We start from the raw sequence: 26,446 nt of genomic DNA on the forward strand, positions 1-26,446 counted from the left end.
AATTCATTTCCATGAAGTTTTAGAATAGGATGGAATTCTCTGAAATCTGTATACAACTCATGCAAACTTCTTTAAATGGTATTGCTACATCTTTTCCAGCCAAGAGGTCTGGTGGCTTAACATATATCCAAAAGAACCCCCACCATCCTACTAATGCCTATTAAAGAGTACAATTTATATAACTAAAGTACAAAATTTGTGAGATACTTAAAAGCAAGGTTATACAAATGCCCTGTAAATTATGTTTTCAAGAAATATTTAGTTTGGTCTGACATAGCTGTGAAAAGTCCAGCTTTGTGACCATTGCCTATATTTAAAAACCAAAACCATCTTATTGATCATAACTAATCAGAAAGGAAAGTTACAAGCAATTTCTTTAAACTCTAGTAAGGCTGTGTGTACACGGGCACACACTGACTAGTGTTCTCTGCATTTAAACACACTGACACTACGAACAGGTTACAAGACTTGTCAGAGGGTCACTCAGCCTGCTGACAAAAATGATTCCAGTTTACTTATTTATTTATTTTATTTTTTGAGATGGAGTCTTGCTCTGTCGCCCAGGCTGGGGCGCGGTGACGCGATCTCGGCTCACCGCAACCTCCACCTCCTGGGTTCAAGTGATTCTCTTGCCTCAGCCTCCCGAGTAGCTGGGATTACAGGCGCACGCCACCATGCCTGGCTAATTTTTGTATTTTTAGTAGAGACAGGGTTTTGCCATGTTGGCCAAGCTGGTCTCGAAACCTCAGGTGATTCGCCCACCTGGGCCTCCCAAAGCGTTAGGATTATAGGCGTGAGCCACTGCGCCCGGCCTCCAGTTTCTTTAGAATGTGATGCTGTACTCAGTAACATGTTAAATAAGTGAGAACTCAGAATTGCAGAATTTTTCCTTTACTAAAGAGCTCCTTTTATACAACAGTCTCTCAAGGTGACAATGTGCTAGGTTACAATGTGTAGATAACAACGTTGGAGGGTTTTTTATGTTGAAATATCTGAGTGGCACTGAATGTCAACTCCATTAAAAAAATAACACAGACACACCCAGTTATTTAACAGGAAGTGTCTTGCAGTAACACAATTCAGAAGCCACCTGGCTCAATTTATGGGCTGTGAAGTCTTTAAAACATAGTTTCACGCTTCCATAGGCTAGAATTGCTGAGCAGCTTAATAAGGATTTTGAACATGCTGTTATCTTAGACAAGGCAAGTAAAGCCTCTCGAAATCACTGACTTACTATGTTCAAAAGCGCTTTACAGTGACTAAAAATCTATAATAGATAATATAATGTAGCTGCTTTTTCCTTTCTCAGATAGAATGGGTCATTAGGAAAACTACACTATTATTTTCAGAGACAATTTTTCTTTTAAGGCAAATAAAAAACCAACTCAACTATTTTCTACTTTGGTTTATCTCTAGATGGATTCAAAACAATGACAACAATAAAAGTGCCCTCCTGAATTTAATTGTCAAGACCAGTTCCAAGTCTGCTCTGTCCGCAGCATCACTGCTTTTGGCAGCATGTGAGAGCCTGACGCCATGCAGAGGGAGGAGGGACATTCGGCCTGGGCGTGATGGAATGGCCTCCACTCCCTTCGAGTCACACTCTGGCTCAGCACTGTTCAATGACCAAATGACCAGGACTGATCTAATGTGATTTTAGAAGGACATCACCAATTCCTGAGGATTAAACAAACCACAGGAAAATACCAACTGTTTTCCTCAAAATAGTTAAGGGTTACAACTACTGGGCAGAGGGGGCGGTCACAGAATGCAACATCCTAAGCTCTGCAGGTCAACTGAAATAGCCCAGTGGCCGCTGATGGCGAAGTGATGCTTCTGTCAGACCTACATGGTAATACATTCTCCCAGACTCAAAGATCACCCTGTTCCAAGGCTCACATGCAGAACTTATCCTGACCTTTCAGAGAAAGCAGTGACAATCTGTTCAGTGGAGGCAGGTTAATTTAAAAATAAAAATTAATGTTATGACAGATGAATCTTTCTTTGCAAGCTGAGAATGAAGCAAGGCATATCTTGCCAATAAAACTTCCTTGAGTTACAGGGACAATTGGTAATGTTACAGAAAAATCCCTACAAGCCTTCCCCAGCATTTACTTCTAAAAAGTTCCAACAAGTGGGTCACTTGGTGAGCCTGTTTTGGGGGTTTCCAAAACATTTATTAAATTAGCTGACTTGAGATTAAATTTATTTTACAGAAAAATTTTGGCTACTATTCTGTGAAAAAAATCTATTTGAAACATCAAAGTTCAGTTCAAGGATCAAAACAGGCACCTGACTGTCACTTCTCTCTGCCACTGACAGGCTGAGTGGGTTTGGAAGATTAAAACAAACATCTTCGCATACAACAAACCGTATCTGATAGGGACTCTTGTTCTGAGAATAATGCAAAGAGCAATCAGTGTGGTTGTTTCTACCAAGTCTGCTTTACTTGAAGAATGACTTAATTTCATTCAATAAATAGAGTGAATAAGATAGAAATAAATTAAGACAGAAGACTAGATAATAAAAATAAAATGTTACCTCTGACTAAACAATCTCTTTATTAAGCAATGGTATTGTAGTTTATATTCATAGCACCCTTCAGCTAGGTACTATTATTTGTCTTACAAATGAAGAAATCGAGGCACAGATTACATAACTTGCATAAGAAAACCCCGCCGAGCTGGCACTCAAACCTGTGGTTTGATACCAGGGCTGAAACTCCCTAACTATTAAGACTGAAGCAGCAAGAACTGGCCTGGGTTCTAGTCTTGGTTCTGCTATAAACCCTGAACAGTAAATTTAAATCATTTTATTTCTTTGGGTCTTAAGTTTATTCACGAAATGAGGGAGGTATACTGCGTATCTCCAAGGGTTCGACTAACATCAAAAGCATGACAAGTTAAGTGTTAAAATTAGTGCTCCTTTGGTTTAACAATGGAGATGGGGTCTCAATATGTTATCCAGGCTGGACTTGAACTCCTGGGATCAAGGTATCCTGCGGCTTCAGCCTCCCAAGTAGCTGGGATTACAGGCACATGCCACTGTGCTGGGCTTCAAAAATGGAAAATTTAAACTCTAAAATTTGACATGCCTGCCACTAGGATGGTACTACCAGACACCAACAGATGAAAGGGATACATTTTTATCATCTAAAATACCTTTTATGTATAGGTCCCAATTTTAGTTTATGTAAACACTTTCAACTGTTCCTGAATTAATTAGCGCCTTCAACAAAGTAAAGCTCTGCCTGGTAACTAACACTGGAGCCTTTTGAAGCCGAGCTTAACACTCCCTTTGCGATGTGTAACGTGAAACAGATCTCTTCTCTCAGAAAGCAATCTCCTTTTGAATCCTCTGTCAGAGTAAAAAGGAATATAAAATACACACATGCATGTATACATACTATTATATGTATGCATGTGTACATACGATATGTATATACAGCTCTGGTGTGACTTGTGAATAAGCCTCACAAAACAACCCAAGAGATAAATTTCTCTAATTCTAACAGCAGAAATCCTTCCTCTTCTGCTCTATCAAAAACAAAGAACATCTTTCAATAATTCATAGGATGCAGGAATTCAGGAGAAAGAATCTAAGACAAATGTAAAAACCCCTCCACAGCAGGGATTGACAGAAACACAAAGTGCCCTGTGATACACTTTCAACCTTCCTCCCCTATGCATATGAAAGAACAAAAAGCATGACCTCACTATTCAATATACAACACCCTTCAAGTAAGAGAAGAAGCTCCTTTCTTCAATGTTTCTCTGCAATACGTTGAGTATTCCGAATCCGAAAATCCAAAATCTGAAATGCTCGAAAATCCGAAACTTTCTGGGCAACAACAAGATGCTCAAACTTGCTCATCAGAACATTTTGGATTTTCAGTTTAGGAATGCTCAACCATTAAGTACAATACAAACATTCCCAAATCCCCAAAAAAACCCTGAAATCCAAAATTCGTCTGATCCCAAGCACTGTGTTGTCTTTACCAAAACTGTTTTCCTCTGGTCACGTTCTATCCTCACAAATCTAGTCACAAGAATGAGGGGAAGTTGCTGTCATTTTCCCTCTAAAAAAGGCAGGCACCATGATTCTTACCAAGTATAGACAGGTATCTGGAAACCACAAACAAAAGCCACACTGAATTACGTGGGCTGCTCTAAACTTTAGTCCATTCTTATCCCATTGCCAATGTGCTCATCTTCCTCATTCAACAGCTGATGTCCTGCTCAGGTTATCAGTCATAATTCTGAAAAGGTAGAACTGGAATGACATATTTTTAAAACTAAGGTACTCTAAGACTTCAACTTTAGAAATGTTAACCACACTTCTTCAGGCAAGAATTATTATCTGAGTTTGTATCCTTGCTAAATATGCTTTCTCTGATCCTAATAGCCTATACCAATGGTCCCAAAAACCACCAAGTATGCCCTTTGCTCCGTTATGTTCTACTGAATAGGATTTATCTCAACTCTTTTCAGAACAGCTTAGGGTCACTTCTGTCTTCCAAACATCTTCACTGAACAGGGAGACTGAGTCCTGTCTGCAGTCTGATGCCCATGACTTGCTCTGGAAACAGGCTGATCAATGGCTAACTGGGCAAGGCATGACTAAGGGGGTGCTCAATACCAGAAACTGCTAGGGAGTGGGTATGAGGAGCAGGGGAAAGCAAGCCTCCATGCGTGTGACCGTGGTCACCCACCAACACTGCTTACCGAGGGGCATGCCTTGGATGGTCTCTCTATAAGAAAATAGGCCCCTTTCCACGGTGGATCTCTGCTCACCTTTGTCCTAAAACTGTGCCACATGCTTTTCTTTGTATGTGGACACGACAGTCCTCAGCCAACCATCAGCAGGACGTGAGTTTTGTTTTCACAATGTGGTCAGCCATTCCCACATTCACTCATGTTCCTGGTAAGAACCGAACCTCTCCATGGCTGGTCAGGATTAGGGATGTTGCTGTAGCCAAGGAAAAATTTTCATCTGTTGAAGTTAACCCACGGGGTGGCTTGAACCCTCAATCTAGAGTCAGTAGCACTGTACTTTAAGGGTAAAGCCCTTAAATCTACCCTGAAAGAAATGGCATTCAGTGAACAGGAATCAAACAGCTTTCTTTCAAAGCACTCAGTGATGTCCTATACTTCAGCCAACTTGGTCTTATGAGGTAAAAAGTCAGGACACACTGATAGGACAGTACTAAAAAACAGTAATTCTTGCTGTCTGCATAAAGTGCTTGGCAAACTGTAGAAAGACACTTCTGCAACCAACTCTAGTGCTCAGAAGAGGCCAACTCACAGAAAAGCTTGTGAATGAGAACAGTGTAACTGCCCCGATTCCAAAGGTCTGCAACGTTCCAGGGAACCAGCGTTCAGGCCCTCACAGCAGAATTAACCAGTGTCACATTTACTGCTCAGGATCAGTGATTATGGTTGCAATTTGACTTTCCTGCCAACAGAGGGTTGTTTACAACCCACAACTAAAAGCTGCTACCACATGAAATGGGCTCCTGAGATCCTTTCCTTTCTTGAGACAGGAAGGAGGCTGCTCTGGGCATCGTGGCCTCTCTTTAGTCTCAGAGGAGGGAGGGCCATCAAGGCCACCTGGAGGAGGTGGGTGACTTACCCGTGCTCACTGAGTGGCAGAGCTGGGGTGCGACTTCAGGGCTCACCATTACCCAGTCTGGGACTCTTTTCACGTCGGCAAACTGGCAGTTCCCGCACACCAAGGGCTCTCTGATTAGAGCTAGTGTGGATTCCTGGTCTGCAAACGTTGGCCACAGCTCAGTCTGCACTTGATCTTTCCCCACCTTCAAAGAAGAAAACCTACCTCATGATTTCTCTCTTCCGGATCCCTTGACCATCTAATTTGCTCCCAACACCTTTGTAATCACTTCTGACTATACCTTATTGGTTACCCACTGGGTTTACTGCCAAGTTCTGCACTTTTCTCATTTGCTGGGCCTTCAGGGCTGTCTCTACCATTTGGATTAATTTATATAATTCTAGGCCAGAGCTATTTTTACTTAGTCAACTTGTCTTTTGCATTGTATCAGGAAAAGTCAGCTGCTAAATCATTTTTCTGTTTAGAAGTCTATAACGACTCCTAAGTATCTTTATGTCACTCTCTAAACCTGGAACACCTTGACTACATAAGCTGAATTATATCACTCTTCTTCCATATGCTTGAGAATTATCTCTTTCATGAAGCCTCAGAAACTTGCCTATTCCAATTATTTTAGGACTTTCTTTAGCTTTAGCATTTCTATTCAATTTTATGTTTTTTGTTTTTGTTTTTTTGAGATGGAGTCTTGCTCTGTCGCCCAGGCTGGAGTGCAAAGGCACAATCTCGGCTCACTGCAACCTCCACCTCCCAGGTTCAAGCAGTTCTCCTGCCTCAGCCTCTTGAATAGCTGGGATTACAGGCACACACCACCACGCCCAGCTAATTTTTATATTTTTAGTGGAGACGGGGTTTCACCATGTTGGTCAGGCTTGTCTCTTCTGACTTTGTGATCCAGCCGCCTCAGCCTCCCAAAGTGCCGGGATTACAGGCGTGAGCCCCTGCGCCCAGTCATGTTTCTGTAGCTTTTTAAGTCTTGTTTTTGTCTTTGTGCTTACCTTCTCTTTTGATTATGAGCTCTCCACTAAGAACAACAAAGGCTAATATTTGCTGGCTATTTAGCACAGTGCCTGGCACAGAAAATAATTTATCCATAATATTTCATTCATCTGTATATCAAACGTGAAGAATGTATTATTATTCTTCCCATTTTACAATGAGAAACTGAGGTTTGGAGAGGCTACGCCAACTTGCTCATTTTCAAGGAGCTCATGAGTGAAGGAGCTAGATTTGAATCCAGACCCATGACTCTAAAAACCCCAGCTGTAAACCACAAGGTTCTACTTCCCTTTTTTTTTTTTTTTTTTTTTTTTAAACATAGTCTTGCTCTGTCGCCCAGGCTGCAGCGCAGCGGCGCGATCTCCAGTCACTGCAACCTCTGACTCTGGGCTCAAGCAATTCTTGTACCTCAGCCTTCAGAGTGGCTGGGACTACAGGTGTGCACCACCATGCCCGGCAATTTATATATATATATATATATATATATATTTTTTTTTTTTTTTTTTTAGGAGAGACAGGGTTTCACCATGTTGCCCAGGGTGGTCTCGAACTCCTGAGCTCAGGCAATCCACCTGCCTCGGCCTCCCAAAGTGCTAGAATTACAGGCATGAGCCACCATGCCCGGCCTTTTACTGTATTTTAAAGGCAGATGCTTCTCTCCCAGTCCTGTGTACAATCTTTTTTCATTCAATAAATGCTGCTGCTTGACTTAATGATACTCTAACATCAGATAAAGTCAGGCTGTAGTAAAGGCTTTTGATATAATGGGGTAAAGTCTCTAGAGAAAAAAGAAATTGACCTTGGGGCAGGGTGAAGCACCTCTAAGCTGGGGGTATGTGACAACCAGGTTACTTTCACTCGTCTTTTGGTTCCCATTAGCCAGTGTCAGCCATCTGGTCCTTCCGAAAACATGTGTGGGTTCAGAACATAACAGACTAGAAGAATAGAGGAAAAATAAGATTATTCTGTGCAATCCCCATTCTGGAGGTCCCATATCAACCCCCAGAGTCTGTCTTTGGTTCTAGGGCTCAGCAAAAATTAGACCAGCATAAAGAAGATGAAGACTTGGACCTAGACGTGGTGGATGTGAATGAATATTGGCAATATTACGTATTTAGGAATGTATTTAATTAGTTTTGCAAGGAATGGTGACTCGAACCAAAAAATATAAGCGTGAATGGTAGGAGGGAGATGGGCCAGAAATCAAAGAATACTAGAAAGTTTACAGACTTTCAACTATACAAAGGTTAAAGCAGCAACCAGAAAAGTACCATGCAGATGATAAACATCTAAGATGTGATTTAATTGTCATTAACTAAAAACTATTATTAACATGCAGCCCACTAGGCCTCTTCTTCACATTTCTTTGTAAGAATAACTACTCCTATTTTTGAAAGTTTTACAATGTATAAAGCATCATGCTAAGTGCTTTACACACATTATATCCATTTAATTTTCACAACTCTGAGGTTTACTGTCATCTGACAGACCAAGAGACTAACTTAGAGGAGCTGAGTAACTTGCCAAGGCTATCCCAAGACCTGGGATTCTTCACACCCAGCTAACCTAAAACCTGCATTCCACCACCACGTTCTAACCGCCTCCTATACACCAATGAAAAGAAGTGGTCCATGAACCCAGAGTTGGAGAAACACAAGCTCTTGCACGGAAAATCAGTTTCATCAAATTACGTGCTGCAGTGTGGAAGACAAATGCCCACAGGAATATAAGCATCTTATGAGAAAGAGTAAGTGGCAAGAAAACACCATTTCTGCATGTGATGTGTGCTAATACCAGTAAGTTGTGAACATTTATTCTCTACAAGTGGAACCAAACCCATACGCCATCAAAATTTTAATACTAGTCTAGGAAAATAGAAAAAGGTAACAAATCATTAAGAAACTTATATCTTGGCAATGAGAACACAAATATATCAGTGGGAAAATTAAACTCATGATCCTTTCTCATAAAGTAAACCAACTGTTGAAAAAAAATCTCTAATGATGAACTAACTAAACTCAAGCCCATGGTATTGAGTCCACATTGCAGATAACAGCCCATCTCTAACAGAATATATATTCACATAGTAGGGTGAGAAAAATAGAACAATCATTATCCTAAACACCAAACAGTAAAACTAAATCCTTCCAGAATGGGAGGCAGAGAGGAATCTGTATCAAATATGAATTTAGTCTTACTCTGTAACTGCTCTATGAGCCTATTTGCCAACTTTGTTTTAGCTATTCAAAACTTTCAAAAATGAACTAAGTCAGCTAAGGTATTTCACTTTTACACTGCAAACAGTTTGTGGATCAAACTATCATTACCCCCTGCAATCATAACTGAACTTTCTTTTTTGATATGTTAAAGTCAACATGGCTTTCCTGAAAGGGAGGGTAGATACAATCATCTGTGTCCATTTCAATTTTCTGACACTTTTCAACACTAAGGGTAAATGAAATTCAAAGGTTTCATAAAAGGGGAATCGACTATTCCCTGATGACACACTAAAAGTTCATGAAGACTCAACCACAAATTAAAAACGATTTGAAAAAACTCGAGAGATCAAAGTCACATTACCAATTTAGAATAAAACTCTTGGGATTTAATATAGAATTACTGTATCTGTTATTCCTACTTAATGAAATAAAGGTTTACACTCTGCAGACAGCACTACCTGATTCCACACAAAAGCTACAAACAAAACCAGTTCATACTTACCTCTTAAACAACACAATGAGCAGGCTGCCAGGTGTTAAAGCTTCATAAAGATGATGCCTCTTGGATCATCTTGGCTGTATGAGGCACCATGTCCCTCATAATCGCCCCTGGTCCCTGGGCTGGAGTCTGTTTCTTCATTTTCATTTTTGGTTAAAGATGCCACTCCCTATGCTTTTATTAATTAGTGGATGCCACTAATTAAGTGTTTTAATGAATTTTTCAAATTCTTTTAAAATGGATGAATCAACAGCTTCATTTCAATTACATAAAAACCTTTCCAAGTCCATGCTTCTGGTCTGTGGTTGCTGACTCCCTTGCCTGAGCCTCCTGCTCTGTCTGCCCTCTTTATTCCTGAAGGCTGAATTCAAACCTCCCTCTTTCAGACTTCCTCTTCTCTCTAGGTCTTGGGGGTCTTTGTTCATGAAGGTCCCTCTTCTGGCATAAAAACCTAAACCCATGGTTGGGGACCTGGGAGAAATAAAAGTGCCTTTCAAGTGCTTCTTCAGGCACTGTGTGCAGTTCAGAAATCTTTAGTCTGAGAGACTTTCATCTCAACACACAGAAAAGTCAAGTAAAACATTTCCTCAAACCATGGGCATACAAATTCAGAGCATAATCTAATCTCTCACCTTCAGGATACTACAAGACCAGATGGCCCTAGGAAGGACAATAGGGCAGAGAACATTTACTTGTACAAATCCTTCCTCAGCCAACCACGATAAAGCTGATACCACCTTACAGCTTTTCAAAGAGTAGCCTGAGGAGGAGAATCACTAGCAGTCTCCAACTAAGGACATCACAAAAAATACCATCTGTCTCACTTTTGGCAGTAACTTGTCAGCTTGCTGGAAGCCTCTACAGAGACTAAAGGCTGAACAACCCAGGAAACCTGAACTACCCTCTCACTCTCGGAGGCAAGTCCCCAAAGGACAGGACTACAGGAAATAGCATGAGGGAAGCTTTGAATGCCAATGCCCACATGTATCTAATATGTGAATTTCAAAAATCTTCTATTTCCGGAGTTGTCAATAACTCATTTTGTAACCTTGGGCCAGTCACCTTATCACCCCATGCCCCAGTTTCCCCATCAGTACAAACTAGGGACAACACTTGTGTATAAAGTGCTTTGACATACTCAATTGAAAAATAAGTCATACAAATACATTAATATTTTCGAAAGCTTTAAGATTTCAGTGTTGGCTTACAAATTTGTAAGTATCACCCCAACGGTATTCTCTCAGATGCCTGGAGCACCTTTCTTCTGAGGAGCTCAAAGTACAATTTGCGGTTCTGGGTACCTGGAAGCATAAAAAAATACTAGAAACCCAAACCACATTTTATTACCCAGTCTATATCCTGTGCCTATCTTTTAAGAAGGGACAAATACTTCACATGGCCCTTAAATTCATACAATACCTCAATGAGAAAGGAGGAGCAAACGGTATATTAAACTAAAGAACAGGGATTTTAAATGACTTAGTCAAATAATTACAAATGATGTTTATTCACACCACAAACCGAAAGGACCAAGAACCAAGGAGTGGAGGTCTTGAACCAGGGCAATTTACTCTAGTAACATTTGGTCAAAAATCTCAATATGGTATTATCTCTTGGCATTGATTTTTCAAAATGACAGAAAAAAATTAAAGTCCCCATGTCTTGGGGGAAAAAAGTAATACACTTTTTTGGGGGTAAGTTGACTTCAAAAAGTGACTTTTAATAAAAAAAAATTTGATCACATTTGTAATAGTTATATTACTAATAAAACAATGATAGAATGCTACTTAATTCATAGTCCTATCTCTATTTATTATTAATTCAAGAAAACCTTCCTGATTATTTTTCACTTTGTAAATTAGCATTTTTCATTTTTATTTTTTATTTTTGAGACAGAGTCTCACTCTGTCACCCAAGCTGGAGTGGAATGGTGTGATGTCACATTGCAACTTCCGCCTCCCGGGTTCGAGCGGTTCTCCTGCCTCAGCCTCCCGAGTAGCTAGGATTGCAGGAGCCTACCACCATGCCCAGCTAATTTTTGTAAATTCAGTAGAGACAGGGTCTCATCATGTTGGTCAGGCTGGTCTCGAACTTCTGACCTCAGGTGATCCGCCTGCCTTGGCCTCTTAAAGTGCTGGAATTACAGACCTGAGCCACCACGCCTGGCCAGCAAACACAACAGGGGTACTCCATGCTGTTGAGGTGGCCATCACACGGGCATGCTCATACACTGTGAGTGTTAAATGTAACCGGTGCAGCTTTTCTGGAAAGTTATTTGGTTATATGCACTGAGATACTTGAATATGTTCACTCCTGCTGTGACACATGAATTTTATTTCATGGAATCCATATGTACTAAGGGATAATAAAAATGCAAAGTCTTATGCACATAATACCCATCACAGGGTTACTTGTAACAGCAAGAATTAGGAGACCAAAGAAAAGGTAGACAATATAGGAGGAATGGTTGGGTAAACCATAATATGGCCATACAATGGATTTTATGAACCCATTAATAAGGAAGATTTTAATGTAATAGAAAATATATGAGATAAATCAAGTAAAAAAAAGTGTGACACAAAATTGCACGTAAAACCTCACCCATCTTAAAAGGATTCTTAGTAATACTTTTCACTTTATGCTTTCATAATATCTAAATGATCTACAATTAACCTACATTTATTCTCTAATGAGTCAAAAAGGCTTTTTTTTTTTTTTTTTGAGACGAAGTCCCGCTCTGTCGTCTGGGCTGGAATGCAGTGGCGCGATCTCCGCTCACTGCAAGCTCAGCCTCCCGGGTTCACGCCATTCTCCTGCTTCAACCTCCCGAGTAGCTGGGACTAAAGGCGCCGGCCACCAGGCCTGGCTAATTTTTTTGTATTTTTTTAATTAGAGATAGGGTTTCACCATGTTAGCCAGGATGGTCTCGATCTCCTGACCTCGTGATCTGCGCACCTCCGCCTCCCAAAGTGCTGGGATTACAGGTGTGAGCCACCACGCCTGGCCGAAAAAGTTTTTTTTTTTTTTTAGTTTTTTTTTTTTTTGAGATGGAGTCTCACTCTGTTGCCCAGGCTGGAGTGCAATGGTGCAATCTTGGCTCCTGGGTTCTAGCCATTCTCCTGCCTCAGCCTCCTAAGTAGCTGGGATTACAGCAAGTGCTACCACACCCAGCTAATTTTTGTCTTTTTAGTACAGATGGGGTTTTGCCATGCTGGCCAGGCTGGTCTCAAACTCCTGACCTCAAGTGATCCGCCCACCTCAGCTTCCCAAAAGTGCTGGGATTACAGGTGTGAACCACCGCACCTGGTCCAAAAAGTTCTTGAATTTGTTATGCTTGATAGGCTAAACAGACAAGCCTTAAAGGCTGCCAGATGATTTCCTCATATATAATTCTAAACATTTTAATTAGAAAAAATTAGTTTAAAAAATTATAATAAAGGGCACTGTTCAGAAAAGTAGGAACTCTTGGCGGGTGTGGTGGCTCACACCTGTAATCCCAGCACTTTGGGAGGATGAGGTGGGCAGATCACCTGAGGTCAGGAGTTCGAGAACAGCCTGGCCAACAAGGTGAAACCCCGTTTCTACTAAAAATACAAAAATTAGCAGGGTGTGGTGGCAGGCGCCGTAATCCCAGCTACTTGGGAGGCTGAGGCAGGAGAATTGCTTGAACCCGGGAGGCAGAGGTTGCAGTGAGCCGAGATCATGCCACTGCACTGCAGCCTGGGAGACAGATGGAGACTCCATCTCAAAAAAAAGAAAAATAGGAGCTCTTAAACACGGCAGGTGGAAACATAAATATTAATTTACCAAGTAATGGAATAGCTAGCAAAAGCATTAAAACATGTATATGCTTTGACTCCCAAAGTCTACTTGCAGGAATCTGCCCTAAGGCAAAAAGAAGTGTATACTTCATATAAAGGATATTCAACAGTATTATACATGCATAAAATAGTACAAAAATAAAGATAACCTAAATGCCTTGCAACATGGTTCTAATTATGTCCATTAAATAACATATGTATGTAGGAGTGCTATGTAGCCATTAGAAACCAGGTTGTAGGAGAATACTTAATGACAAAGGAAAAGAATCAGGCTGTTAGGGTGAAACAAGCAAATTATAAAATAACTTATAGTATGATTCCAAGTTTGAAAAAAAAGGAGTCGGGAGAGGCATAAGAAAAGGGAGAGACTGTGCAGGAGATAGGTTTTTTTTTTTTTTGATGGAATCTCGCTCCATCACCAGGCTGGAGTGCAGTGGCCCGATCTCGGCTCATTGCAACCTCCACTTCCTGGGTTCAAGCTATTCTCCTGCCTCAGCCTCCTGAGTAGCTGGGACTACAAGCACGTGCCACCATGCACAGCTAATTTTTGTATTTTTAGTACAGACAGGGTTTCACCATGTTGGCCAGGATGGTCTTGATCTTTTGACCTCGTGATCTGCCCGCCTTGGCCTCCCAAAGTGTTGGGATTACAGACGTGAGCCACCGCAACCGGCTGGTGGGTTTTTAATTAAAAAAAAAGAAAAGAAGAGAGACAGAGTGTGTGCATGCACATGCCAATACCTGTATGTGGAAAAAAAAGCAAAACTAAAAAACCCAAAATGCAAAGAGTTTCATCTTTGGATTTTTTTTTGGTCCTTCTCCATATAAAAAAAATTAAAATAGGCCTGGTGCGGTGGCTCACGCCTGTAATCCCAGCACTTTGTGAGGCAGATCACTTGAGGTCAGGAGTTCAAAACCAGCCTGGCCAACATGGTGAAACCCCATTTTTACGAAAACTACAAAAATTAGCCGGGGCTGGTGGTGCACACCTGTAATCCCAGCTACTTGGGAGGCTGAGGCAGCAGAATCGCTTGTACCTGGGAGGTGAGCCACGATTGTGCCACTGCACTCCAGCCTGGGCGACAGAGACAGACTCCTCCATCTTAAAAGAAAAAAAAAATTTCCAATCATAAATATGTGCTACTTTGAAAATTAAGAGTGGGTCTTTAATTTTAACTACACATAAAGGCAGTTGTTTAAACACACTTTTAAACAAAGCTTGTTTTAACCTCTTCTTAGATAATCCTAAAATTAATCCAGAACCAAATGTCTTCCTTTTCTTAACACAGACTCCAATGCTTTGTACATGCCGGTGCAAATGGGATGCTATTTCTGAGGCTGGCAGAAGGGCTTAAAAACAAAAAGGTGGCTGGGCATGGTGGCTCACACCTGTAATCCCAGCACTTTGGGAGGCCGAGGCAGGTGGATCATGAGGTCAGGAGATCGAGACCATCCTGGCTAACACGGTGAAACCCTGTCTCTACTAAAAATACAAAAAATTAGCCGGGCGTGGTGGCACGCGCCTGTAGTCGCAGCTACTTGGGAGGCTGAGGCAGGAGAATTGCTTGAACCCAGGAGGCGGAGGTTGCATTGAGCTGAGATTGTGCCACTGCACTCCAGCCTGGGCAACAGAGCAAGACTCCATCTCAAAAAAAAAACAAAAAACAAAAAACAAAAAGGTGGTAGGGTTCCTAAAGGCAAAGTGTTTACTTTTTGTCATTTTTTTGTCACTCATTAGTTACAGCATTATCATAAAAATGATAAAGCACTTCTCTGCCACTTGGTGGTGGGTGAAGATAATCCCTCTCATAATTAAGAACACAGTAACGATGAATGACAGCCTTGGGAGAAGCCTTGGGAGAATTAAAAACTAAAAACCTAAAAAAAAAAAAAAAATAGAAAAAAACAATACTGTAACAGCTCATCTAACCAGAAACCAGCAACCTGGAACATTAAACTAACTATATACTTCCTAAACTGTCAAGAATTCAGGAGTCAAAAGAGAAAAATCCCTGTGTAGGTGCTGGGGTTGGAAGAAATTCTTCTCAGTATCTAAGGCTTAATAATGCCCTCCAGTGAGCAGTGACACACAGAACAATGACCTGCCTCATTTGAAGAGTCTTGAACTCCACATTAAAAGAATTATGGTGCATTAAACAAGGGCGAAAACAAAAATTTTCTGGTAATAATTAGATAGCATGACTAAACAGACCACAACACCCCCTGAAAATTCAGGCTATTCATGATTTCACTGTTACATGAAACACAGGTTCTGAAGTTTAAATCCAACTTTCTCTTGAGAGTTTTATTATTTATTTATTTATTTATTTATTTTTTTGAGATGGAGTCTTGCTGTCCCCCAGGCTAGAGTGCAGTGGCGCGATCTCGGCTCACTGCAAGCTCCGCCTCCCGGGTTCACGCCATTCTCCTGCCTCAGCCTCCCAAGTAGCTGGGACTACAGGTGCCCGCCAACACGCCTGGCTAATTTTTTTGTATTTTTACTAGAGACGGAGTTTCACCGTGGTCTCGATCTCCTGACCTCGTGATCCGCCCGCCTCGGCCTCCCAAAGTGCTGGGATTACAAGCGTGAGCCACCGCGCCCAGCCTCTCTTGAGAGTTTTAATTCATGACTTTAAAAAATAAAACTATAAATTTCAATGATCTGGGGGTTTATCCTTCTAGCTACTAGACAGGCAAAATAATCTTAATATGTGGTAAGTTTTATTCATTAACTAACATATGGAAAAGCTAAGATATAAAGATCTGACTAAAACCACAAGATTTTGTGACAAAAGGGCAACTAGTGTACTCAAAATTCTTTCACACTTTACATGAAGTGGCTTATTACAAAAAATAAAATCTATATAATACAATCAAAGCCAGCAAAAGTTACCACAGAGCTGAAAAGATATAAACAAGTGCTGCTAATATCGTTGCTTCCTTGACATGCATCTAGGATTCCTGCCCCCCCTTCCCTACAATGACTCTTTTTTTCTTTTTCTTTTTTTTTTTTTTTGAGACGAAGTTTTGCTCTTGTTGCCCAGGCTGGAGTGCAATGGCACGATCTTGGCTCACCGCAACCTATGCCTCCAAGGTTCAAGCGATTCTCCTGCCTCAGCCTCCCGAGTAGCCGGGATTACAGGCATGTGCCACGATGCCCAGCTAACTTTGTATTTTTAGTAGAGACAGGGGTTTCTCCATGTTGGTCAGGCTGGTCTTGAACTTCTGACTTCGGGTGATCTGCCTGCCTTGGGCTCCCAAAGTGCTGGGATTACAGGCGTGAGCCACTGCGCCAGGCCCTTGCAGTGACTCTTGAAGTTTATGGGGCGGGTAGAAATGTAAGAGACCTTAATGGGAACTGGAATGGTCTATATGATCCTGGGAGATCTTCTTTGTATTTGTGGTCCCAAATCATCTTTCAAAAAGTTCTCTAAAACAGTGGCAATCTACATTAGGGTTGCCTGGTGTAATAAAATGGCAGGCAATGAACTCTTGCTTACATACCTCTTCTCCAAATCCTCTCAGGGTCCATAGAATCCTTTCCTGCACACTAAATCTCTGAAGAACTCATTTGTTTCTTTATTTGGTCATCTTCCTATTATACAAGCTCTTTTTTTTTTGAGACAGTCTTGCTCTGTTGCCCAGGCTGGACTGCAGCGATGCAATCTCCGCTCACTACAACCTCCACCTCCCAGGTTCAAGCAATTCTCCTGCCTTAGCCTCCAGAGGAGCTGGGATTACAGGTGCCCACCACCACACCCAACTAATCTTTGTATTTTTAGTAGAGATGGGGTTTCACCATGTTGGCCAGGCTGGTCTCAAACCCCTGACTTCAAGTGATCCACCTACCTCGGCCTCCCAAGGTGATGGGATTACAGGTATGAGCCACTGTGACCGGTCTAGACAAGCATTTTATGCCTTGTTTCATTTTAAACTTAACCTATAACCCTTCAGCCTAACATATCTACTGATAAATCTCACTTCTACAAATCTGAACTCCAGCAATTCTTCAAAGACCTATCTAAAGCATCCAAAATCTGTTTCTGAGTTTCAATTATTATTATTATTTTTTTTTGAGACAGAGTCTCGCTGTCACCCAGGTTGGAGTGCAGTGGCACGATCTCGGCTCACTGCAAGCTCCACCTCCCAGGTTCACGCCATTCTCCTGCCTCAGCCTCCTAAGTAGCTGGGACTACAGGTGCCTGCCGCCACACCCGGCTAATTTTTTTTTTTTTTAAGTAGAGACGGGGTTTCACCGTGTTAACCAGGATGGTCTCGATCTCCTGATCTCGTGATCGGCCCGCCTCAGCCTCCCAAAGTGCTGGGATTACAGGCCACCGCGCACGGCCTCTGAGTTTCAATTACTAATCACAATCTAGATATGTTCAAACATGCTTCTCAGTATGGAGATCCACTGCCCTTCTGTTTGGGGACTATAAGCTTACATCTACAGCTAAGTTATGCTTTTTCTTTTGTACTCACTCCTTCCTTTCAGACTCCCCAGCGTTTTTGCCATACAGGCAATTTTTGCTTGAAATACATCTTTACCATTGGTCTTCTTCCCAGAAGTCGTTTTCCTCTGTAATGATTCCTCAATGATGCCAGGTGGTCATATTGTGTGCTGTTTGGTGACCGTCGTACCTGTCTTTGAAACTCTAAAATGACTTCATTTCAACCTTGACTTTCAATGACATTTCACGCATATCATGGTTTGGCAGCATAACTGTAAGAATGAACAGTTCCGGGCCGGGCGCGGTGGCTCACGCTTGTAATCCCAGCACTTTGGGAGGCCGAGGCGGGCAGATCACGAGGTCAGGAGATCGAGACCACGGTGAAACCCCGTCTCTACTAAAAATACAAAAAATTAGCCGGGCGTGGTGGCGGGCGCCTGTAGTCCCAGCTACTCGGAGAGGCTGAGGCAGGAATGGCGTGAACCCGGGAGGCGGAGCTTGCAGTGAGCCGAGATTGCGCCACTGCACTCCAGCCTGGGGGACAGAGCGAGACTCCGTCTCAAAAAAAAAAAAAAAAAAAAAAAGAATGAACAGTTCCTTAAAAAACCACCCAGGTATTTAGAGTCCTGAAAGACTCTTTCCTCTTATTGCTCCATCTTCCTTTTGGGTTGCTCACTTCTTCCTTCCACAGCCTTTGAATTCCTACTCATTGATTTTGAATTTTTAGTGTAAAATCTTAATAGTCGTTGTTTCTGGTTTATGTTGTTAAATTTCTAGATTCTTCATAAGGCTCAATCCATGCTAGATTGTTTATTATTTTTCATAATTGCTTCTTAGTGGACCATGTCTTCAACATTATGACATTAAAAAAATATTTTTCCCTATTCATCAAAAAGCAAAAAAAGTCATCATTGTACTTATTTTATTAGAGATGGGGGTCTTGATGTTACCCAGACTGGAGTGCAGTGTCACAATCATAGCTCACTGTAGCCTTGAAATCCTAAGCTGAAGTGATCCTCCTGCCTCATCCTCTGAAGTAGCTGGGACTATAGGCGAGTGCCACCACCACCAAATTTAAAAAATTTAAAATTCTTTTTCGTAGAGATGGGGTCAGGCTGGTCTCAAACTCCTGGCCTGAAGTAATCCTCACACTTCAGCTGGGATTACAGGCACAAGTCACCATGCCTGAGCCCCAACTACGACATATACTATTCCCAGAAACCTAAATTTCTTCACTTCAAGCTCTAATCTATTCTTCAAAGCCCATTTCAACACATCTTTTCAAGCAAATCATTCCAAGTTTTACTAGTTACAGTTTAGAGCGAAAGCAAACATTTCTTAATTCAAAGTGCACATGTCATAATGCTTAATTTATTCAAGAGCAGAACTGTTTTCTGCCTCCTCCCCCAATTCATTTAGCATGGTGGTGGACATTTTGTTGATGGGTCATCAATACATTTGGTTGGTGAATCAGTTTCCCATTAACAGTCTTGTCATTTCCTGCACACTATCACCTGAGAAACCTTAGAAAATAGACCTCACCAAACATGCTTTATCTTATCAAACACCAACAAGCAAAGATGTTCCCTCATCCCTCTGATTATAGCTGCCACTTACTGCCTAAGCCAAATGCTTTACATTTATTATCTCTAATCTTCCTTTTCCACATGAATGAGCAACGAGGTTCAGAGAAGTAACTTGCCCATACGTAGTAAGTGGTGGAACCAGGATTTGACTTAGGCCTGGCTGGCTTCAAAATCCACACTTTGCCCACCAATGTTAGTTATTCTGTCAATTTAGCTGGGCTCTGAAAAAAACTGGAGTTTTAACTTTCACATATATGATATGTATACAATAACGTCTACCCGCCACTTCAATATATCCTTAAGAACTGAACGTTTTACTGTAGAAAAGGAATAATTTTCTAAGCCTTTTACTGTAAAAGAAATCAGTACTTTACTAAAGACATCCTCAGAAAGAAAACGATTCTTCCTAACGATTAATTTGAAATGGCTTTTTAAACCCAGATAATCATTTGAGAATACGGTAGCTACCAATTTGTCTCAAACGTGAAACATACTTAGGTAATTTTCAAAATGTTTCAGGTGTCAGTTGCTAGTATAACCCTGGGGAGTAAACGGTAGCTATATTACACCTGTTGCAAAGTAGAGGGTTTTTTTTTTTTTTTTTTAAGCCAAGAGTTCTCTAACACCCAAGGTTTAGTGCCCTAAAATGTCACCCCAGTCCTTTTAATTTTATATCCATGCCTTCCAAGCCCTACCTAACATCTCCTGGTTCTCAGTTTTCCCCGTTGAGTATTTTCTCCAGGCCTGATTCCTCAACAGTTTCCCCGGAAACCTGTAGCTCATGCTGGCCCTATTTTTGCCGAAGTAGATTAAGAATATAAGTAATAGATCATACTCTGGGGGAGGCAGTAAGTTAACAATTTCGTCTCCGTCTGCGTTAACCAGACGCAGATACTAGCTAGGGTGGCCACTATTCTAACAAATTCTACAACGGCAGAGCCATTTTTCGGTAAGTTGGAGAACGGAAACTACAGCGTGCAAACTCTGTACGGAGTCTTAAAGATAAGGAGTTCAGACTTTAATTTACTCTTGCAGAGGGAACGGTGAAGGCTTTCAGCACGGCAAGACGATACTTTCGAAACTGTCACTAGACTACTCAAACTGGAGTCTCCCGCCCAAAAAGAGAGTGGCACATGGCTAAAAAGGGCCTCCCTCCAAGGCTCCAGTCCTCGGGAAAAACGCGCTGTGACCGTCTGATCCATGAGACTGGGCAAGAGGTGAAAGGGAGCAGGAAATCCTGTTTATTTCCAGTAGTCCTCAGAGCGGGAAAGGTTGGTCTCTACCCGAGACGAATCAGGCCCCAGTTCCGGGCCTAGGAAGGGAAAACCCAGGTCTCCCGGGCGCCCTGGGGCCGTGCCCCCCCTGCCCGGAGCACCAGCCCCACTCGGGCTTTCCTTCTCCCCGTCCCACTCAGGGCCTCAGCACAGCTCCCATTATGCCTCCACCACCCCCACCCGCGCAGGCGCAGTGGGAACCGGGGCCTACCCGCGCGCCCGAGGCGCCGCCACTATGGCGGAGCCTGGCCAGGCCGGTAGCCGCTCCGCGCGGACCAGGCGTCCCTCTCCCGTCCCCGCGGCCTCCCCACCACCGCTGGGGTCTGTCCCCGCCCGGCCGGACCCTCTTTCGCCCTCCTCACCCGTTCTTCAGATCCACCTCCAAGATCTTCCCGTAGCCCTTAAAGAAGCGCTCCACATCGCGCTCTCGGGCCTGATAGCTCAGACGGCCGATGTACACCCGCGGCATCCCGGCAACGGCAGTGATGGCTGGCCCCGGCCCCAGCCCCCCTCAGGCGGCGGCGGGCAAAGCGAGAGCACGGCGGCAGCGACGGCGGCAACGACGGCGGCAACGGGCGGGCGGCGGGACGGACGCAGCCGAACCCCGGCGACGTACGCGAGCACGCAGCTCGCGAGCGCGCGCTTCCACTTCCCCCGCCCCTCCCCTAGGCGGAGGGTAACCGGAGAGAACGCGCGTTCGCTTCCCGCTCGGCCAGGACTGGGGGAGGAGCTTGCCCGGGGGCGCGCCGACGTGGGGCGGGGCAAGGTGATCGACAGGCGGTGCTGCGGCACGTCCTCGCGCGAGCTCGCCAAAGGGGTTCCTGCACCGCCTTCCGCAGCCAGCTGGCTTTGCCCCTCCCCCGGAAGTGTCCGCACCTCCCAGAGCCCAGCGAGCGAGCGTTCCTGCTTTTGTCCTTTGAACCGGGTGTGGTTTGCGTTTTGGAGCTTTGGAATCAAACCTAGCTTCCAAACGATTGTGTACCCGTGACCTTGGGCTTGTTACGCGCGATGTCTCGGACCCTCCTTTATCTTTTCTGTAAAAGGGGGAGAGTAGTTCCTACCTTCCAGAGTTGTCTTGAGAATTATATGAGAATACGTACATAAAGCACTTAGTAGTTATGTCATATAAAGTGCCCAATAAATGAGACCAGTATTTTTTTAAGAGGGGACACTGCTTAAATAGAAGCAGTGTGAGAAGCGGAGGAGGCTGGTGCTTCGGAGCTAGACTAGGCATGACCCCGAGTAAATTACTTCACCACAATCCAACCTATTTTTTTTTTTTTTTTGAGAGTTTCGCTCTGTCGCCCAGGCTGGAGTACAGTGGCGTGACCTCAGCTCACTGCAACCTCCGCCTCCCGGGTTCAAGCGATTCTCCTGCCTCAGCCTCCAGAGTAGCTGGGACCACAGGCGCCCGTCCCCATGCCCTGCTAATTTTTGTATTTTTAGTAGAGAGGAGGTTTCACCATATTGGCCAGGCTGGTCTCGAACTCCTGGCCTCAGGTGATCCGCCCGCCTCGGCCTCCCAAAGTGCTGGGATTACAGGCGTGAGCCACTGCGCCTGGCCTATCCAATCTGTTTTCTAACCTGTAAAATTAGGATAATGTATACCCATCTCAAGGATTACACAGCGTCACTAAATGGGGTAGTGTATGTGAACGTACTTGGAACAGTGTCTGAAACATGGGAAGAGCTCAATAAATATTGGTTCCCTTCTCATTAACTCCATGCACCTAGAACCACAAAGGGTTTTGTTTCTTTGCTTGTTTTTTGTTTTTTGAATATTTTGAAAGGATAACTCAAGGTTCAAATGATATACAGTGAAAAGTCTTCGCTGTCCACCAGCCACTTAGTTTTTCTTCCCAGAGGCAAACAGTTTCTGAAATGTCCTTTAGGAGGTTAATTTACCCTTATAAAACAAATAGTAGGATACTACACATATGGTTCTACACAAAATATATTTTGAAAATCATTCCATAAGAGTATAAAAGGACTAGTTTTATGGCTCATACCATTTTATAGACAGTAATTTATTTAGCCAGTGCCCTAGTGAAGGACATTGAAATAAGTTCCAACCTTTTGTTATTACACTGCTGCAGTAACTTTGCATTTCTCTCTCTCTCTCTCTCTCTATATATATATATATCATCTATTCCTAGAAATAGGATATTTGGGTCAGAGTTTTGATAAGTTATTGCTCAATTCCCCTTAAGTGGCTGTTTCCTCATATCCTCATCAACACCGTGTTATCAAACTTTTTGATCTTTGCCAATCTGAGAGGTGAAAAATGTTATCTCCAAGTGGTTTAATTTGCAAATACCATATTTTGCAGAGATATGAGTCTCTCTTCATATGTTTGAGATATATTTTCCTATTTGTGTCTGTGTATACCCTTTCCCCATTTCTCTTATTCATAAGTGCTCACTATATATTAGGAAAATCAGCTCTTCGTCAAATGAGTTGCAAATATTTTTTCCATTTGTTGACTTTTGACTTTGCCAGGAGTGTTTTTTAGCCATGCAAAAACATTAGATATTTATGGGATCAATTTATCCATCCTTTATTTTTCTTTGATTATGGATTTTATTTTTAAATTTTTATTTATTCTACTTTTTTTTTTTTTTTTTAGACTGAGTCTTGCACTGTCGCCCAGGCTGCAGTGCAGTGGCGCGATCTTGGCTCACTGCAACCTACGCCTTCTGGGTTCAAGCGTTCTCCTTCCTCAGCCTCCAGAGTAGCTGGGATTACAGGCACCTGCCACCATGCCCGGCTAATTTTTTTGTATTTTTAGTAGAGAAGGGGTTTCACTATGTTGGCCAGGCTGGTCTCGATCTCCTGACCTCATGATCTGTTTGCCTCAGCCTCCCAGAGTGCTGGGACTACAGGCGTGAGCCACTGTACCTGGCATTTTTTTTTTTTTTTGAGATGGAGTCTCGCTCTGTTGCCCAGGATGGAGTGTAGTGGCACTATCTTGGCTCACTGCAGTCTCTGCCTCCGGGTTCAAGCAATTCTCCTGTCTCAGCCTCCCAAGTAGCTGGGATTACAGGCATGTGCCACCACGCCTGGCTAATTTTTTTGTATCTTTAGTAGAGACTGGGTTTCACCATGTTGGCCAGGCTGGTCTCGAACTCCTGACCTCAGGTGAGGTGACGTGAGCCACTGCGCCCGGCAAGAAATCTATTTTGAAAGTAATAATTAGCGGCTGGGTGCGGTGGCTCACGCCTGTAATCCCAGCGCTTTGGGAGGTCAAGGCAGGAGGATCATCTGAGGTTAGGAGTTCAAGACCAGCCTGGTCAACATGGGGAAACCCCATCTCTACTAAAAATACAAACAATTAGCCAGGTGTGATTGTGTGGGCCTGTAGTCCAGCTATTCAAGAGGCTGAGGCAGGAGAATTGCTTGAACCCAGGTGGCAGAGGTTGCAGTGAGCCGAGATCGTGCCATTGCACTCCAGCCTGGGTGACAAGAGCAAAACTCCATCTCAAAAACAGGCCACAGTGCCCAGCCTATTCTACTTTTTTAGAGATGGAGTCTCGTTGTTTTCCTGCCTGGTCTTAAACTACTGGGCTCAGGCCAGGCACAGTGGCTCACACCTGTAATCCCAGCACTTTGGGAGGCTGAGGTGGGTGGATCACCTGAGGCCAGGAGTTCGAGGCCAGCCTGGCCAACATAGTGAAACGCTGTCTCTATTAAAAATACAAAAAATTAGCCAGACATGGTGGCAGGCACCTATAATCCCAGCTACTCGGGAGGCTGAGGCAGGAGCACAGCTTGAACCCAGGAGGCAGAGGCTGCCGTGAGCCAAGATCGTGTCATTGCACTCCAGCCTGGGCAACAAGAGCAAAACTTTGTCTCAAAAAAGAAACAAACAAACAACTGGGCTCAGGCAATCCTCCCTTCTGGACCTCCCAGTGTTGAGATTACAGGCATAAGCCACTGCACCCGACCTCCTATTTATTATTTTTTAAATTTAATTCAATTTTATTTTTTGAGACAGAGTTTTGCTCTGTCACCCAGGCTGGAATGCAGTGGCATGATCTTGGCTCACTGCAACCTGTGCCTCCTGGGTTCACACGGTTCTCCTGCCTCAGCCTCCTGAGTAGCTGGGACTACAGGTCCGTGCCACCACGCCAAGCTAATTTATATATATATATTTTTGAGACAGAGTTTAACTCTTGTTGCCCAGGCTGGAGTGCAATGGCACGACCCCCGCTCACCACAACCTCCGCCTCGCGGTTTCAAGTGATTCTCCTGCCTCAGCCTCCTGAGTAGCTGGGATTACAGGCATGTGCCACCACGCCCAGCTAATTTTGTATTTTTAGTAGAGACGGGGTTTCCCCACGTTGGTCAGGCTGGTCTTGAACTTCCAACCCCAGGTGATTCACCCGCCTGGGCCTCCCAAAGGGCTGGGATTACAGGTGTGAGCCACCTTGCCCGGCCATAATCTTTAATTCATTTGGAATTCAGTAAGGTGTGAGGAACATAACATTCTTAAGAACTAGCAATCTGGCCTGGGCAACATGGCAAAAAACCGTCTCTGCAGAAAAAACAACAAAAAATTAGCCAGGCATGGTGGTGCAGGCCTGTAGTTCCAGCTACTTGGGAGGCTGAGATGAGGGGGATCTCCTGAGCCCAGGGAGGTTGAGGCTGCAGTGATCTGTGATCACGCCACTGTCCTCAAGCCTGGATGTCAGAGTGAGACCCCATCACATGCACACACACACACAAAAAACAACACAACAAAAATCCTAGCACTAACCTTGGTTATTATATTAACCTATTGTACAGATGGGAATGAGAGCCCTCCAGAGGGGAAATGCTTGTCCCTAAAGACCTGCTTCTCCTTCCCCAATGCAAGTGGCACCACCATCAGCGAGGTGCCAAAGTTCAACCTTCAACCACTGCATTCAGTCTGTCCTTCTGATTATTCCTTCTAAATATTCACAAATTCATCCCTTCTTTCCATTCCCACTTCCTAAACTAGTTCAGGCCTCATCAGACTGTTCACAGTCGGGGCTTTGATATGCGCTACTCGCTCTGCCTGGAATACGGCCGGCTCCTTCTTATCAGGCCTCAGGCCTTCCTTGTCCACCTTACCTCAAGTGCTGTCTGTCATATTTCACAACACTTACTACACAGTCTGTAATTACCTTGTTTATTTATTTACTTGTGCATGGTCTTTCTCCACCACGGGAATGTAAGCTCGCTGGTCTCACAGGCCATGTTGTTTCCTGCTCTATCCCTAGCACCTAACAACAGTGCCTTTCACATAAAGAGTGTTTAAAATACTTACTGAATGAACACATAAATAATCTCTCACCTGGACTACTTCAGTGGCCTCCTGATTCTGCCTTTTTCTCATGCCTCCCCATGAGACACAGACTCAGGGAAATCTGAACTCTCTTCCAGTTGACATGTCAAGAACAAAAGGAGTCTTGAGAAGAGTGGGACCTCCAAGGCCACCTGTGGAGCCAAAAGAATTGGGACTGTCTGCTGTAGTGACCAGATATGGTCAGGGGACCTGGCTTCTAGTGCCAGCTCTGCATCCTGCTGTGTGATCTGGAACAACTCACTTCACATCTCTGGGAGACTGCTGCTTCTGTAAAGTGGTGACATTAACATCTCAATGACATAGGAAAGTTGTAAGAATCTCTTTTTTCTTTCATAAGGTGCCAATGTCTCCTTTCCACTTACCTTTCAGCTAGCCCTGCTGTCTTCCCAGGAATGTTCCTACCTTCAGATGCAAGCAGATGTTGTACCAGGACTGAGCCTTCTCTTCTCCACCATTTCCAGCTGCTCTGGCTTGGCCTAGTGCTCTACTCAGGGCATGGTGCCTGACAATAAGCGTGGGGCTGGTGGGTGTTCTGAGAGTTTCCATGCACAAGTACAGTCTGGCACACACAGGTTAACGCAAGAGCTTTTTTCTTTTCTTTTTTGAGACCGAGTCTCACTCTGTTGCCCAGGCTAGAGGG

General features: G+C 43.4%; 1 protein-coding gene across 4 annotated transcripts in view; it reads right to left on the reverse strand.

Moving 5' to 3' along the window:
* Window positions 1–26,446, reverse strand: part of SRSF4 (serine and arginine rich splicing factor 4) — a 41,222-nt gene extending 14,776 nt beyond the window's left edge. The window contains exons 1-2 of one of the 4 annotated variants that reach the window (XM_030805664.1): window positions 25,795–26,446; window positions 7,427–7,562 (exon numbers count right to left, since the gene is read on the reverse strand). In XM_030805664.1, coding sequence (XP_030661524.1) covers window positions 7,427–7,503 — 77 coding nt within the window. In that variant the 5' untranslated portion in view covers window positions 7,504–7,562; window positions 25,795–26,446. Of the gene's footprint in view, window positions 1–7,426; window positions 9,318–10,553; window positions 11,169–20,839; window positions 21,323–25,794 lie in introns of those variants that run through there. The other 3 variants (XM_030805665.1, XM_030805663.1, XM_003271722.3) reach the window with 3 other exon arrangements.

Source organism: Nomascus leucogenys, chromosome 24 (assembly GCF_006542625.1).
Source record: "Nomascus leucogenys isolate Asia chromosome 24, Asia_NLE_v1, whole genome shotgun sequence".
In the NCBI taxonomy this organism is placed as follows: domain Eukaryota; kingdom Metazoa; phylum Chordata; class Mammalia; order Primates; family Hylobatidae; genus Nomascus; species Nomascus leucogenys.